Below are 18,224 nucleotides of genomic sequence, written 5' to 3'. Positions count from 1 at the left end.
TATGTAACAGTGGACTCACCTTTGGAATGTTTACAAAGGTTCCCAAGTAGCATAGATATTATTTACTTATTTAGATATACTTCTCTCTCGATAAGAAAAACAATTTTATCAAAAGGGACAGTAAGTAAATGAAAAAAAGCAAAAAGAAAACACCAACCAAGATTGACTATTTTATATAAATAGAACTTGTTAAGTGAGAATCAAGCATGCTGATTTTGAGGCTAGGGGATGCCATATGAGTGGTCATTTAAAACCGTAAATCAAGCATTTAGCAATGCTGAACATCTAAAAAACACACAAGCACGCCAACATACCAGTGTTGCTAGATTTCACAGTATCTAAGTCTTGAGTGGATAGGAGAAAACAAATAAAATTGAAAATATTATTAAATTATCTCACAAAATGTTGAAATTGTTACTTGATTAAGGATTAAGTGTTTTTTGAATAATCATTTTTTGCCTGTTTTCTCAAAAGAAAAATAATCCAACATACTATTTCAAAAAAGAACTTATTACAATTTGATTTATTCACCAAATGTCTGTTTCAAATTATCATTGCTCTCCCAACTGCAATTAAGGTTTTCATACCTTAGAATCCACAAAGAAGTAACATAACGAAGTGAATAAAAACATGAGTGATTTAGTTGTTCCCAGATCCTCCAGCCCTGTGGGTTTAACTTTCTTAATGTCAAATGACTTGGGCTTTTATCCTATCCAGAGAAATCCTGTGATCTCTGTAATATTTCTAAGACATTCCAGAAAAGGGAGGAGAGTCATAAAAATGGGCTTTTATAATCCGTCATTTTACTTTCTAGATTCCTTCTTCCTAATTTGAGTTTTAATTACTATTCTCTATTTTATCTCCCAAAAAGTGTCCTCTCTCTACCTGGTTCCCCAAATTTGGCCATAGCTTTTACACCTTCATTCCTCAAAACAATACTAATGTATAGTCATTGTGAATTATAATTTTGTGGAAGTTTTGTACTGTATATTTATAATACTATATAGAACAGGATAAAAATTCAGATTGAAATGTGGCTTCTAAATCATCATGACCACTCCTGGATAGAGACCTCTTATTTATTGGCCATGTGTCTGGTTGAGTCTTGGCCTAATTACATGTTCTGGGCTCCTTCCTCTCCCATACCCTCTTCCCTGAATTATAAATAGTTGCAAACATTCCAATTTCATTTTTTTTTAATTATACAGAAGTAACTTTCCTATTTGAACCAATTTTTCCCAACTATGCTAGCTGTAAAAGTCTCCTCTTTCTCAACAAAAAGAACCATCAAGCCATTTTTCTAACAAACAAACAAAAAAGTAATATCCACCCTGAGAAAAATTCATATATCATCCTGGAACAAAGCACAGCTGACTTTCAAATTACAAATATTTTCTCATATTCCATGTTTACCGAAACAAAAATAATAGAATAAAGTAGAAGCAAGGTATGCCAAAAAGAATAATAGACAAAGTCAGAAGATTAAGAGTTTAGTCTAGACTTTTTCATTACTAAAATATGTGACTGTAGGTAAATCATTAACTATTCTGAGCTTTACTTTCCTAAACATGCAATAAACATATTTTGACAATCTGTTATGGGCAGAGTCATGTGTGCAAAGGTAAGAAAATCCTTTATCAAAGGAAGCATAATGCATAGCATTTACACATGCAAATTGGGTTATAATTGACAGTCTTCATGGAACCTTCCATCTGTGGCATTAAGGAAGATGTTTTCTTTTTGTTCAGTGAAGGCTGTAAAAATAGGTGTAGAAACACGTTGTCTAATTCATGCTTCCAATGGCAAGTGGTATATAAGATATCCCCAGTGACACTATGTCCCCCAATGCTCCTTGATTTGATTATTTGTAGACCAATCTTCAGTTTCCAGAGAGAAAAATACAAGTGCAAAATGATAAAGGAAAAAAACAGAAATAATAAGTTCTTTTTTAAAATATTATTACCAAATGTGAAAAAAGATGAAGAAAGAAATTGCAAATGGTGAGGACAGAGAAAAGACCTACTCTCAAAAAGTGAAAATAAATTATTGAGAGAACACTCATATTTCCTTCAACCTGGTAAGAAAGAAATAGAATAAGAAGGTTATAAGTAAAATTACTTTAATTAAACACTCAGAATCTCCTTGTCCTGTGACTAGCTACGCAGAGATGCTGTTTCTGATCAAAACGCTCTCCTATTCAGAGTTTTTCTCAGAGCAAGTTTAACGTCTTTGTTCCTCAGGCTATAAATTAAGGGGTTCATCATTGGAACTGTAGTGGTGTAAAAGACAGAAGAGATTTTTCCCTCCTCCATAGACACAGAAGAAGATGGTTGGAGATACATAAATGCACTTGATCCAAAGAACAGAGAAACAGCAATTATGTGGGAACTACAGGTGCTGAAGGCTTTGGACCTGCCGCCCATGGAGCTGATGTGGAGGATGCTGGAGAGGATGTAACCATAAGAGACAAAGATGGTGAGACTGGGCACACTGATGTTGATGCTTCCCACAATGAATATTACCAGCTCGTTGATGTAGGTGCTCGTGCAGGAGAGCTGGAGCACAGGGAGGATGTCACACAAGTAATGGTTGATGGTGTTTGCATCACAGAAGGTCAGTCTCAGCATGCATCCAGTGTGGGCCATGGCACCAGAAAATGCCATCAAGTATGAACCAAGCATAAGGCTGGAATACACTTTAGGGGACATGGTAACACTATACAAAAGTGGTTTACAGATGGCCACATAGCGATCATATGCCATTGATGTCAGCACATAGCATTCAGAAATAGCCAAAAAACAGAAAAAGTAGAGCTGAGTCATGCACCCCATATAGGAGATAATATTTTTTGACATAAAATTAGTCAGCATTTTGGGTGTAAACACAGAAGAACAGCAGAGGTCTATGAAGGACAAGTTAAAGAGGAAAAAGTACATGGGGGTGTGAAGGTGTGAATTCAGTCCAATCAGAGTCATCATGCCAAAATTTCCCAACACAGTGACCGTATACATTACTAGAAACAGGAAGAACAAGGGGAGTTGGAGATCTGGCTGGTCTGTTAACCCCACCAGAATGAATTCTGTCACGAAGGAGCCATTTCCAGTAGCCATTCTTCTCTAAGGGAATCTGTGGACACAGGAGGAAAGGTTACATTAGAGAACAACTCAGCTCTGCCTGCAATATTTCATCTTACAAGAGAGTGTATACACTGGAAATGTCTGAGACATGCCCACCTGGACCAGTAGAGTCAGCCTTACCACTACCATGATACTAAGTGACACTGATATCCATTAATGGAGTCTAAATAAGCTAAATATAACCAAGAGTATTACAAACTTAGTCTACAGGGGGAAGGCCAGTGCTTCCATATGCAAACATGACTACTGGAAAAACTAAAGAAGAAGGGAAAGGTATGGACCAGGACAGAATTTTCTTTCTCTCATCTCATGTCGTCTTCATTCATGTGAACCCTCCCCTTACCAGTAAAATTGGAGACAGCAACTCTTGTAACCTAGTGCTGGCCCCTAAAGCAGATTAGACTTGTTGAGGTGGGAACCACACATACTATGGCTAATCTAAAACTAAGGAACTAGAGTCCAGGAGAGGTTAATTTACTTCCTCAAGCCACATAAATGAGGAAGAGAGAGAGTTTCACCCATAGAGAGGGAACTTACTGAGATACTGCACCCTCTGAGCCCCCTAATGTCTCTGGATATACTCTGATCTGTCCTGAAACAAATTCTTCTACCAGTTTAACTTGAATCTCAGAACTGCACAAAATGGGAAAGGAATAGTGTTAAGTCCCTGGACTTCCATCACAAAACAAAGAATATATTATTATAAATGGAATTCTTGAACCTCAGAACCGCACAAAATGGGAAAGGAATAGTAAGTCCCGGGACTACCATCACAAAACAAAGAATATATTATTATAAATGGAATTCAGAAACTCACCCTCCTTAGGTCAGAATGCCTCAGTCCTCTACTATCCTTGGTATTTACCCTCGTAGTACTGGAAAGGCAATTTCAGGTTCTGAGGCTTTGTTTCCTTTGATACTAAGAGGATGCATCTCATACTTAAATTCAGGTATATTCTAGATCTTTCTGAACTGCAGATGATATTTTGTGATTATGACTTCAAGTGCTCTCAAGTAGCAGAGAAAAATGAAGTCTATTATTATCACATTTGCTACTTGATTAGACACAGATGGATTAATGTGAGTTTAATGATATAATGCACTTGGTTATAAACAGAGTAGAAGCTCACTCAATCTCTTCCCTGGGAAATAGATTCTACGTGTAAAAAGGGAAGAAGGATATTATAAACCCTGGACCATGATGTGTCTTTAGCTCCTTAGGGATTCAAGACTTTACTCATTTTCTCTTCACTCCAGGGACTGCAGTACATCCCTCACCGCAGATCTCAAGTAAACTCCCAGCTCCCTATTCTCTTTAATTCTGAAGGGAATTCCACTAAACTGTTTTATTCCCCATTGATTCCCATGCCCTAAATGGAAATTTTTTTCTGCAAGTGTTCTGTCTCGTCCTCATTAATTCTTCATCTGAAATTTTTCAAATATTGTAGTAACTCACTTCAGTTGTCGTCTTTCCTGAGATATCTCCCAAATAGTTTGCAATGTTACATATCCCTCCTAGACTTTTAACTTTTAAACACTTACTGAAAATTTCTTCCTGACTATCTTGCTGGGTTGTTATATGTAACATTTCAGTCACTGAGATTGTCCATTTGTTCTCGTCATAGAAGAGAGTAGGGGCTGTGGAGTTAGAGGAAGTGTGTATGAATCTTACCTCCCTACTTCCACTCTTACTAACTGTAGTATTTTGGACAAGTTACTTAATCTCTCTGTTCCTCTGGTTCATCTTTGTTAAATAAGGATGGTAAAAATAGCATCTCTTTCATTAGGTTATTTTGATAATTAAACAAAGAAAAATGTAAGTAAAATGGTTAAATCCATGCCTGGCATATAGCAAATAATCAATAAAAGTCAGTTGTAATTTTTTTATATTCTCGTAAATTCCAGTAGATCCTCCATCATAACAATCATCATACAATTTTTTCTTAATTCCTACGTTCCCTTATAAACTATAAGTTCTGTGAGAACAAACATCTTTTCTGTCTTGTTCACTATTTTGCACTTGGATCTAAGAACAATGCCGAGTACATAGAAGGAACTCAATAAATATTTCTGAAAATCATGTTGTTCTTTGGTTGAGAACTTTCACAATATATTCCACATTTCTCACATGCTAAGCAATAGTGTCTACAACCACAATGACCTCCATCCATGTCCTTCAGCCACCACAAAAGTTCTGGCTTTTTAGGTTTTAACTGAACTGTGGTGCTGAGCTGTAGTGGCTCCTAACCATTATTCTAGCATTTTTCCACATACTGCCTCTTTTTTAGCCATGTACACTGCTGCTGGAATAAGCTCCAAAAGGACAGCTCTGCCCCTCTCTAGTTCAAGAAATTTAGATGGTTTTCCATTACCCACTTGACAATTAAAGCTGTGTAATAAAAGCATAAGTCTCAAAACTATGATTTAGTCTTGGTTAAAATGAAAGAAGAAATTGAGTCAGAGTTTTATTTGATGAGAAACCAGGAAAGAAGTATTTTGATGGATTTAAGTATTTTGCATACATTAAGTGTTATACAAACTTTTTGTTTTCTCACAAAGGTAAGAAAGACTGTTGGAAAATTTTTACATTTCAGAGACCACAAGGTATAATGAGCAAAAATCACAGACCGGATGAACAAAAGATAAGATTTAAAATTTAAGTTTAAATCTGCACAAACTCACCTTCTCATCATAATAAGTTACATCTTCTCTCCTCAATGTTTACTGAAAAGGAGCAAGAGTCTTACTAAGGTGTTAATTTGTTATAATATTTTTTTTATTTGATATCTCGGGAGTGTAAACATCAACCTGTGTTATCAATTAGAAATTTTCTAGCTTCAAGTTACAGAATGCTCAATTAAAAACCAACTTAAAATAGGAGCTTATTTTTCTCATCTATCAATAAATTTAGAGATATAGTATCCAAGGTTTGGTTCAGCAACAAAATACTCTCATCAATGACTTAGTCTCTTCCATTCCACTGTCCTCAGTTTGCTGGCCTTAATCCTCAGGCTTGTTATCTCATGGCCATAAAAGAGGCTTTCTAAGTTCCATAAGTCACATCTAAACACAAATATATCCAAGGAGAAAGCAAACAAAGAGGTAAAAGAACTCTCTTGATATATGTCTTTATATCATGAAATGAAACATCTCCAGAAGCCAATGGATGACTTCCTTCCATTTTCTTCAGTCGTGTGGCTATGCTACATGGCCAACCCAGCTGCAAGGAGTACTGACAAAGTGAGAATCTCCCATTTTCAGCCTCTATCAAGAAAAAAGTTTCTGGCATTAGGGAGCCTGGAAGGAGGAATCTGCCACAAAGAAAAAGCTTGTGAAAGATATTTGTAATAAGAAATTGTGTTTTTCAATTTAAATATAGAAGATACTTGTTTTTTTTTAAGTGATTTTACTCTTTTACACTTTAAATCAACTCGGTTGCCTTGGGATATTCAAACCATTTCATAAATATATATACATACCTATTTGAGGGTGAAAAATAAACATACATAACTATATATTTACATACACACTACTTATATGGAGAGGGAGAAGATCATCATTCTATAATAAGAGAAGGCTCTCTTATTAATAAAAAAAGCATCAGGGTGTTGGTTCAAGATGGCGGTGTAAGAAGATCCTGAACTCACCTCCTCCCATCAATACCTCAAATCTACAGCTACATATGAGTCGTTTCCCTTTGAAAAAGATCTGAAAACTAGATGAGGTGCTCTCCAGAACAAAGGATAAAAGGAGCACATGGAGATGGGTAGGAGAGGCGGAGACATGGTCTGGAGAAAATTCTCACCTTTGGTGCAGTGACACACGGTAAGGAGGGATCCCACTGGACAAGCGTTTTTCCTATTGGAGCAAGGGGTTGGTGCCCTGCATCAGGCACCCCCCAACCTCTGGGATCTGCACCAGAGACAAGACTCCAAAATGTCTGGCTTAGAAAACCAAAAGGGCTGACCTCCAAGGGACCCAAAGTGCTATAGGAAACTTAGATTCCCCTTTTAAAGGGTTCGCATGCAGTCTCACTCATCCTAAGACTGGGCAAAAAACAGCAGTTGGAAAAGTGCCTGGACTATATGTGAAGGAGACTCATTTACTAATCTATAAGTGTCAGCTGGAGGGGTAGGGGATAGTTGAAATGCTCCCCAGAGAGGAGGAGCTATTGGATGTCATTATTGCACTCTCTACCTAACCTGCTAGCACAAGTTACAAGCTCAGATGTGGTACCCACCTTGCTAAGACAGGCAGGGGCAAACAGTCAGGGCACTATCCCACCACCTGGCTGAAACCAAAGAGCACGGGTGGTTGCAGGACTCCCCTATTCCTTGGCTGGGGCAGGTGAGTGGAAATGGTGGCAGCATTCTCCTGCTCCCTAATTAAATTCTGCAAGCTTAAGCAGTTGCAACACTTCCCAGGCCTCTGGCTGGGGCTGGCAAGCACTAGTGGTCAGGCATTCTCCCACTAACAGCCTAAAGCCTGGAGTGTGTGCACAGACACGGCACTCTCACGCACATTGCTGAAGCCTAAGGGTGCATGCAGTCAAGATATTTTTATGCTGCCTTCTTGAAGCCAGGGAGTGTGTCCCCCACATTTCAGCCACCTTGCTAAAACCAACAAGCACATGCAATCCACACAAGGGACACCACTTGATAACCTGACCCTAGTGACCAAGAAGGCTAATAAACCTAAACTCCATAGGTATTATTTGTGATAGCCAAGATTTGGAAACAACCTAAGTGTCCATTTATGGATGAATGGATAAAGAAGATGGATGAATGGATAAAGAAGATGGATGAATGGATAGCTATATCTGTATCTATATCTGTAATGAAATACTACTCAGCCACAAAAAAGAATGAAATACTTCCATTTGGGAAAACAAGAATAGATCTTGAAGGTATTATGTTAAGTGAAATAAATCAGACAGAGAAGACAAATGCCACATACATCACTTATATGTGTAATCTAGAAACAAAACATACAAACAAAACAAAACCCAGACTCATAGATATAGAGAACAGATTGGTGGTTGCGGAGCGGAGAGGGGTTAGGGTAGAGGTGACATGGATTAAAGGGATTAAGAAGTACAGACTTTCAGTTGTAAAATAAATAAATCATAGGAATGTAATGTACAGCATGGGAACATAATCGATAATATTGTATTAACTTTGTAAGATGACAGACGATAACTAAACTTATTGTGCTTATCATTTTGCAATGTATACAAATGTTGAATCAGTATATTGTAGACATAAAACTAATATAATACTGAATGTAAAATATACCCCCCTCCAAAAAAAAAAGCATCGAACTCTCTGAAGCCTTCAAACTGCTCAAAATAAGGAAAGCCTCAAACACAATGCAGTGACTTGTGCTACCACAATTATAAGGCTTTTTTTTGGGGGGGGGGGAGGCAACGCCTAAAAGACAGAAATGGAACAGACCACCAGGCACTAAATTTCTGATGGATCAAAATAAAGATTATTCCTTTTGAAATTTTCATTTTAGGTTTCTTTGAAGCTGCTTCCTACCTTTAAATATCTTGTTTAGAATCTCCCAGTGTATCATATAATATTTGAAATGGGTAGACTAACTAAATTAGGTAAGAAAAGGGATATTCATTATGTAGCATTTTGGAAAAGGATCTAAGGTAAAGAGAATATTATTAATTACATGAATTGAGGCCAAAAATCCCCCAAGGAAACTCTACAACTGTTTATGATGTTAAAAAAGAGACACTAGGCTCTTTTCAGCGGTATTGTTGTACCAAATCTCACCCTCTATCTCAAAGAATGTCTGACTATAAACAATAAAGCTTAAAGAGGAAATTACGATGTATTAAAGGCTGACTAACCTGACTTTGTTTCTTAGACTCTGAGTGAAGAGGAGAAAGAGAAAGAGGACCTAACAACCCATGACATAAGTGACCAGTGCTCAATTCTTATCCCTTGTTCAAAACTAAGTGACCATGTTTGAGAGCTTTGTTTTCATTTCTTCAAACCATTCCATAGCTTGAAATTTCTGAACAGATCAAAAGAATGGAAATCCTGTGTGCAAAAGCCATGAACAATTACAATTATGGAAAACAGCACTCAGAAGTGTGCCTTATCAAATCCTACAATGTAAGAACACGTACTACTTGAAGAGAGGTGAAGTAACCTGAGGTTTAAACTATTTTGGATATTTACTGTCCTATCAATGACCTACATATGGGAAAACTTTTGCCTCTGAGATTTGTTAGGTCATAAATTCTCTGTATCACCTAGAACATAACTCATGATAAAGGAAAAAGGGAACACTGAGTCTTCAAGGGAAAGCCTTCTTACAAATTTCAAAATGTCCTAAAAGTAAAAATTTTCTTCTGTATCAAAACTACTACAATGTGAAATATTAATCTGTGTTAACTCTTCCTGGGAATTAAGGAATAGAGTTATGTAGTCTAAGTAGGTCCTTATCAGAGAGGGGAAATTTTCTCATGTGGAAATTACTGTTTCCATGATAATGTAGGTAGACCATTCCCTTCAATGTTAACTTCTGATTTAAACAAGACTTGAATTGACTAAAGGAAAAAAAATTGCTCTGGGTAATTTCCTAACTGAACACTCAATAAAATATTTAACAATCAAAGTAAAATAATTGTACCAAATTTGTCCAGTTTTTTAAAGGGGAGAAAAATATCATAAATTCTAATACAGTTGGAGAAAATCTTGGTAATTATTTTGAACTCTCCTTTTACTTCCTTGATCTCATTATGGGAAGCATTTGAGTTTTTAGAGGAGTGTTAAGAGCTAAAGAAAGCAGTATTTTCAAAAAGTAGTTCAAAAGAGAAGAAATTTAAAGGCCCTTCCTTTTTCCTCCCTACTTTCAATCTTGCTGTTCTTGATGATCACAAATGAAAATCGTAGCTTATTCTACCACCACTCCCCACTTTGTTTTTAACTGTTAACCAATGAGAATAAAAAGCCTTAAAAACAGTGATGCAAATGTAGTAGAAAATTCATACAAATGACATGTGAAGGAAAATGGGAGAGCTAGAGTACGGAGACAAATTGATTGCATTTAAATACATGAGACGTGTGTACACATGCACACACACATACATATAGATATATATGTCTCACATATATTTCAATGCATTGAATTGAGGTTCCAAAAATAAATGCTCACATTTATGATCACTTCATTTTCAACAGAGATGCATTGACTATTTGATGGAAATATTAGTCTCTCCAACAGTTGGTGCTGGAGCAATTGGAAGTACACATTCACAGGAATAAATTTAGAGCCCTACTTCAAAAAATAAACAAAATTAACTCAAACTAAATTTTAGATCTAAATGTAAAAAGTATTGTTATTAAGCTCCTATAAGAAAACATCAGAGTAGGGGCCAGTCTGGTGGCGCAAGCAGTTAAGTGCGTGCACTCCGCTTCCGCGGCCGGGGGTTCGCTGGTTCGGACCCCGGGCGTGCACTGACGCACTGCTTGTCAAGTCATGCTGTGGCAGTGTCCCATATAAAGTAGAGGAAGACGAGCATGGATGTTAGCCCAGGGCTAGTCTTCCTCAGCAAAAAAAGAGGAGGGTTGGGCGATGTTAGCTTAGGGCTGATCTTCCTCACAAAAAAAAAAAAGAAAACATCAGAGTAAATCTTTGTGACCTAGGGTATGGCAATTGTTTCTTATGTATGACACATAAAGCAAAAATGTGAATGAAAAAGCATATGAATTAGACATCATCAAAATTAAAAATTTTCAAGTTCAAAAAATATCTTCATGAGAATGAATAGAGAATCCACAGAATGGGAGAAAAATTTGTAAATCATATATCTGATAAGTATCTCGTATTCTTAATACATTGAGATTTCTAACAAGTATAAGAGCATAAAGAGACAACCAATTTTCAAATGGGGAAAGAATTTGAATAGACATATCTCCAAAGAAGATATACAAAAGGCCTATAAGCACATGAAAATATTCTAAATATCATTAGTAATCAAAGAAATGCCAATTAAAAACACAAGAAGAATCACCTCACACACACTAGAATGACAATCATAAATAAGAAAGATAATACCAAAATGTTGGTGAGCATTTGAAGAAATTAGAACCCTCACATACTGATGATGGGAATGTCAAATGACATAGCCAGTTTGCAAAACAGTCTGGTTGTTCCTCAAAATATTAAACATATAATTACCATATGACCCAGTAATCCCTCTCCTCAGTATATGCCAAAGGGGAGTGAAAAAATATATTCCCACAAAAACTTGTATATGAAAGCTTATAGCAAAATTATTGATCATAGCCAAGTAGAAAAATTCAAATGTCCATCAACTGATGAATGGATTAAACAAAATATGGTATATCCATGCAATGGAATATTATCCAACAAAGAAAAAGGAATGAAATATCTTTACAAATTATAACATGAATGAACTTTGAAAACATCAAGCCAAGTGAGAAAAGTCAGTCACGAAAGACTACATATTATATTATTCCATTTATATAAAATATCTTGAAGAGGCAAATCTATAGAGATACAAAGAAAATTGGTGGTTGCCTAGAGTTGGAGGTGGGGAGAGAAGGGACTGATGGTTAAAAGGTCCCCTTTGGGGATGATGTAAATGTTCTAAAATGTATTGTGGTGATAGTTACACCACTCTGGGGTAAATTAAAAACCATTGAATTTTACAATTTAAATGTGTGAATTATATGCTATATGAATTATACCCCAATAAAGCTGTTAACAGAAAAAAAAATAGTAAGCTCTAAATTTAAAAAAAAAGATGAAACTAAAAGAGAAATCAGAAAGCATTTTGAAGGATATGAAAATGCAACCACACATATCAAAAAATTGGTAATGTTAAATATAGTGCTACATTGTAATTCACGGCACCTAAGTGTCTATACTGGAAAAGAAGAGAGGTTTCAAGTCAAAGACTTTACTCTGACACTATGAATGTAAAAGAAAAAAAATCTAATTAAAAACACAAAAAAGCAGAAAATAAAATGATAAACATAATGGCAGAAAGCAATAAAATAGGAAACAAAGAGCAATGTATAATATAAGCTTTTAAGATAATTAAAAGTGACAATCCACTAGCTGGACTGGTCAAGCATAGAAGAGAAAAGACATAAATTACCAATATCAGCGGGCATTGCTACAGATCCCAAGGCATTAAAGGGAAAGTAAGAGAATAGTATAAACACATTTATACTTAAAAATTTGAGAACCAGTGAAATAGACAAGTCCATTGAAAGACACAAATCACTGTATTTCACTGAAGAAGAAGAAAGGACATAGAATGATCTTATATCTATTAAAGAAAATGAATTTTCAGTTAAAAACTTTCCCACACTCCCAAAAATAAATTTCTTAGGTATAAATCTAACAAAATATGTATAAGACCTATATGAGACCTATGTGAGAAAACTACAAACCTCTAATGAAAGAAATCAAAGGCAAACTAAATAAATGGAGAGATATTGCACGTTCATGGATAAGAAGATTCAATGTTGTTAAGATGTCAGTTCTTCCCAAATAATATATAAATTCAATGTGATCCCAGTGAAAAGCCCAGCAAGTTATTTTTTGGCTATTGACAAACTGATTCTAAAGTTTATATGGAGATGTAAAAGATCTAGAATTCCAACTCAATATTGAATAGGAACAAAGTTGGAAGAATGATACTACACAATATCAAAACTTACTATAGAGCTACGGTAATCAAGACAGTGTGATATTGGTCAAAGAATTGACAAATAGATCAATGGAACTGAATAGGAAGCCCAGAAATAGACCAACATAAATATAGTCAACTGATATTTGACATAAGAGTAAAGGCAATACAATGGAGAAAATGTAATATTTTTAACAAATGATACTGGAAAAACTGGATATCCTCGCGGACAAAAAGACAAAGACATTCACTCTTCACATAAATTAACTCAAAATGGATCATAGACCTAAATGTAAAATGAAAAACTGTAAAACATCTAGAAGACATCATAGGAGAAAACCTAGATGACCTTAGGTATAGTAATGACTTTTTAGATAGAACAACAAAGGCATGATCCATGAAAGAAATAATTGACAAACTGTACTTCATTAAAATAAAAAATTTCTGCGCTTCAAAAGAAATGTCAAAAGAATGAGAAGACAATCCACATACCGGGAGAAAATATTTTCAAAAGACTTATCTGATAAAGGACTGGTATCTACAATATACAAAGAACTCTTAAAACTCAACAGTAAGTAAAAAACCTGATTAAAAATGGGCCAAAGACCTTAACAGAAATGTCACCAAAGAAGATATACATATGGCAAATAAGCATACAGAAAGATGCTCCGCAGTGCATGTCATCAAGGAAATGCAAATTGAAACAAAAATGAAATCCCGCTATACCCTAATAGAATGGCTAAAATCCAAGACTTACAAAATCAAATGTTGCAAGGATGTGGAGCAACGGAAACACTCATTCATTGCTCACGGGACTGGAAAATGGAACAGTCACTTTGAAGAGAGTTTGCTGGTTTCTTTTAAAAGCAAACATGCTCTTATATATGGTCCAGCAGTGCTCCTCCTTCACACTTACCAAGAGGAGTTGAAAATATATGCCTGCACAAATACCTTCACAAGATGTTTATAGAAGCTTTATTTATAATTACCATAACTTGGAAGCATGAAGACATGATTCAGTAGGTGAATGGATACGCAAACTGTGGTATACACAGAGAATGATATAGTATTCAAGGCTAAAAATAAATAAGCTCTAGAGCGCTGAAAAGACATGGAGGAATCTTAAATGCTTATTACTAAGTGAAAGAAGCCAATCTGAAAAGGCTTTATACTGTATGATTCTAATTATATGACATTCTGGAAAAGGCAAAACTATGAAGAGGGTAAGAAAATCAGTGCTTGCCAAGGGTTGAGGTGGGGGAGGAATGCCTAGGCAGAGCACAAAAGATTTTTAGGGCAGTGAAAATACTGTATATTATACTATGATGGATACCTATCATTATACATTTGTCCAAAACCCTAGAATGTACAACACCAAGAGTTAGCCCTAAGGTAAAATATGGATTTGGGGTGATTATGATGTGTCAATTAGGTTCAAAAATTGTAACAAATGTATCACTCTTTTGGACAATGTTGATAATGGGAAGGCTATGCATTTGTGGCAGCATGAGTATGTGGGAAATCGCTGTACTTTCCCCTCAGTATGGCTGTGAACCTAAACAGCTCTAAAAAATTAAAATCTTAAAAAATCTGAAGAACAACAATAACAAAACATTTCCAGAAAGAAACTATAGGCCCAGATAGCTTTGCTGTTAAATTTTACCAAAAATTTACAGAAGATATAATACCTGTTCTATAGAAATGCATTGAAAAATTTAAAAACAGGAAAAATATTGCACTTTATTTTATAACACAAGCAGTACCCTGATATCAAAACCAGACAAAATAGTTACAAAAAAGGAAAAATACAGAACAATATCCATCAGAAACTTAGATGAAAAAATTATTTACGAAATTTTAGGAAATTCCATCCAATATTTTATAAATGAATAATACATCATAAGAAGTAAGGTTTAATCTCAGGAATGCAAGGTTGGTTTAATATCTAAATATCAGTAAGTATAATTCAACATATCAAATGAGTAAAGTAGTAAAACTGTATAATCATCTTAATAACACAGAAAGACATTTGTCAAAATTCGATTTTTTTTTAACAAAACATAAATAAAATGACTTTCTTTCAACTGCCTAAGAGTTCTAACAACAAAAAAATAATCTACAGCTAACCTTACACTTAAAGGCGAAGAATAAATCCATTACCTCTAAGTTTGGAAACAACACAAAAATTCCCACTCTCACTAGTAGTGTTTTACATTGCGCTGGAAATTATAGTGAAATAAGGGGAGAAAAGTGGTAAATAAGTTGCATTAGGAAAAAAAGACTATCTCTATTAGCAAATGACATACATAAAAATTCAAATAAATCTACAAAGTAATCCCAGTAGAACTCATAGTGATTTTAAGAAAGTCACAAAATGTAGTCAATGTTTTTTCTATTTATGAGCAGTGAAAAATTGGAAATTGAAAGTTTTAAAATGCAGTACCATGTACAACAGCACCAAAAATCATGAAAACTTAGGTATAAAACTAATCATATATGTGCAAGATATGTATACTACAAACTAAAAGATAATTAAAGAATAGAAGACATATAACTAGAAAGATAATCTGTATTTATAGATTGGAAGACTCAGTATTGCTAAGATAGCCATCTTCTATAAACTGATGTATACATTCCATGAAATTATGTTAAATTTCAAGCCAGATGTTTTGTAAAAAGCTGATATTCAATTTTATATGGAAGGCCAAAAACATGAATAGTCAAAATTGTTATTGAAAAAAATAAAGTTGGAAGACTGACAATAACTGATTTTAAAACTTACTGTGATGCTTCAATAATCAATATTGTGTGGTATTGGCAAAAGGACAGAAAGATAGCTCAATGAAACAGAATATAGAGTCCAGAAATATACCCCCATATACTAGGTCAATTCATTTTGACAAAAGTGCAAAACAGTTTAATGAAGAAATTACAGGCTTTTGAAACAAAGCAGCTGGAATAATTAGATATACATAACCAAACCAAAACAAAAAAAATACATACAAACCTTAATCCTTACCTCACCACCATTAACCAAAATTATTGCAAAATCAATCATGGACATAAATGTAAAAAATAAAACTTTACGACTTTTAGAAGAGAACAGAAGGGAGAAGCTTTGTGACCTAGAGTTAGGCAAATATTCCTAAAAAGAGGACACCCAGAGCACATTCCATAAAAGAGAACATAGTAAATTTGAACATCATCAAAATTTTAGAAAATTCCTCGAAGAAAGGCAATATTACAAGAATTAAATGACAAGCCAAACACTGGAAGAATATATATTCAAATCATATGTATAATAGGAAACTTTTATCCAGAATATACAAAAATTACTTAAAACACAAAAATAAGTAAACAAAAAACTGAATAAGGAAATAAGCAAATGATGTGAACAGGCACTTCACCAAAGGAGATAGGTGGATGATAAGCTTATGAAAAAGATACTCAACATCATTAATCATTAGGGAAATGCAAGTTAAACCATAATGAGATACCACTACAAACCTATTAGAAGAGCTAATTTTTTTTTTTAAATGACTGTACCTAGTGCCAATGAGGATGCAGGGCAACTGGAAATCTCATGCATCATTGGTGGGATTTCAAAATGGTGTGGCCTGTTTAGAAAATAGTTTAAAATTTTTTTATAAAGTTGTCCTCATCCAAGTTATTCACTAAAGTAATTGAAAACTTGTGTTCACATAAAAACTGTACAACTATGGTCGTAGTGGACTAACGCTGCTCCCAAAACTCCTTCTCTTCTTTTCGTGTGGAAAGGCTCAAGATATTTATAACTCTCTGTCTTGTAGGTCAGTCAGATATAGATCATGAATTTTAATTAAGATTTTTCCAGAGGTGATCATTAAACTATAAAAAGGAATCTGAACAGCATTCTTTGTTTTTACAAGAATAGTGGCTATCTACTGTTATGATACATAAAATATCATGTAAGTTATTTTATTTTGAACTTGAAGGTCTCAAGGGCTTGATATAAAGACATTTGCAGAAGACCCTACATAATTCATATCCTTTAAGAAAGACAGAGTTATCAAATTGTTTATACACGGATGAAGATACTTTAACCCTGGTGTCTTTGGAGACAATATGCTAATCAAAATTTTATGTCAGGGACTGCAGAATCCCCCAGGTCAAGTAAGGTACAAAAGTTTTCTCATCTCCCATATCTCTCCTATTGCTTTTTTGACTTTTAAATACAGTCACTAACATATAAGTAGAGACTTATTTGAAATACCTCATAAACATATTACTCGCACATTCACAGTCACTTAGCATATATAATTTTAACAATGATATAGACGATCATGTCACGCATATACTTTATAATCTTTTAGAAAAAATCACTTTTCATTTACTCTTTTTTTCTAATTTTTATTGTGGTAAAATACACGGCATAAAATTTATCATCATCCATTTTTATTGGTATAGTTCAGCGGTATTAGGTGCATTTATAATATGTTACCATCATTGCCAATCATCTGCAGAAGACTTTTCATCTTGTGAAACTGAAACTCTAGATCCGTTAAAGAATAATTTCCCATTCCCTTTTTCATCTCAAGACTTGGCAACCCCCATTCTACTTTTTGTATCTATGATTTTGACTAATCAAAGTACCTCATATAAGTGGAATCATATAGTATTTGCCTTTTTGTTGACAGGTTCATTTCACTTAGCATAATGTCCTCAAGGTTCATCCATATTGTAGTACAAGTCAAAATTTCCTTCCTTTTCACAGCTGAATTATATTCCATCAAATATATATGTACTGCATTTTGCATATCCATTCATCCATCAATAGACACTTGGGTTGCATTCATATTTTAACTATTGTGAATAACGTTGCTATGAACATGGTTGTACAATTTCCTACTTTCAATTTTTTTGCATTTATACCCAGAAGTAGAATTGCTGGAACATATGGTATTTCTATTTTTAATATTTTGAAGAACCATGATATTGTTTTCCACAGCAGATGTACCATTTTACACTATCACCAACAATGCAAAAAAAATTACAATTTTCCACACCCTCACCAACAATTGTTATTTTATGTTTTGTTTTTTTTGGGGAGGAGCAGTAGCCATACTAATGGGTGTGAGGTGGTATCCTCTTTGTAGTTCTGATGTGAATTTCCTAAATGATGAGAAATGTGGAGCATCTTTTCAGGTACTTGCTGACCATTTGTATATCTTTTTAAGATTAATATCTATTCAAGTCCATTGTCCATTTTTGAACCAGGCTGTTTATTTTATATTGTTGAGATGTATTGTAGGTTTTCTATGTATTCTGGCTACTAAACACTGATTAGAAATAAGATTTGCAAATATTTTCTCCCATCCATTGGATTGCCTTTTTTCTCTGATGATAGTGTCGTTTCATGCAAA

General features: G+C 34.6%; 1 protein-coding gene across 1 annotated transcript; it reads right to left on the bottom strand.

Moving 5' to 3' along the window:
• Positions 1–2,180: 2,180 nt before the first annotated feature.
• Positions 2,181–3,110, bottom strand: LOC131408327 (olfactory receptor 8B3-like). The gene has a single exon (XM_058544942.1). It carries the CDS (start codon positions 3,108–3,110, stop codon positions 2,181–2,183), a length of 930 nt encoding a protein of 309 aa, XP_058400925.1.
• Between the last annotated feature and the right edge of the window lie 15,114 nt (positions 3,111–18,224).

This window comes from Diceros bicornis, chromosome 7 (assembly GCF_020826845.1).
Source record: "Diceros bicornis minor isolate mBicDic1 chromosome 7, mDicBic1.mat.cur, whole genome shotgun sequence".
NCBI classification, from domain to species: Eukaryota; Metazoa; Chordata; class Mammalia; order Perissodactyla; family Rhinocerotidae; genus Diceros; species Diceros bicornis.
The sequence above is the reverse complement of the archived record's forward strand: the minus strand, read 5'-3'. Positions and strand labels throughout refer to the sequence as shown.

Excerpts from the sequence above, each read along its gene's own strand:
- LOC131408327 (XM_058544942.1), bottom strand. The coding sequence starts at position 3,110 with ATGGCTACTGGAAATGGCTCCTTCGTGACAGAATTCATTCTGGTGGGG.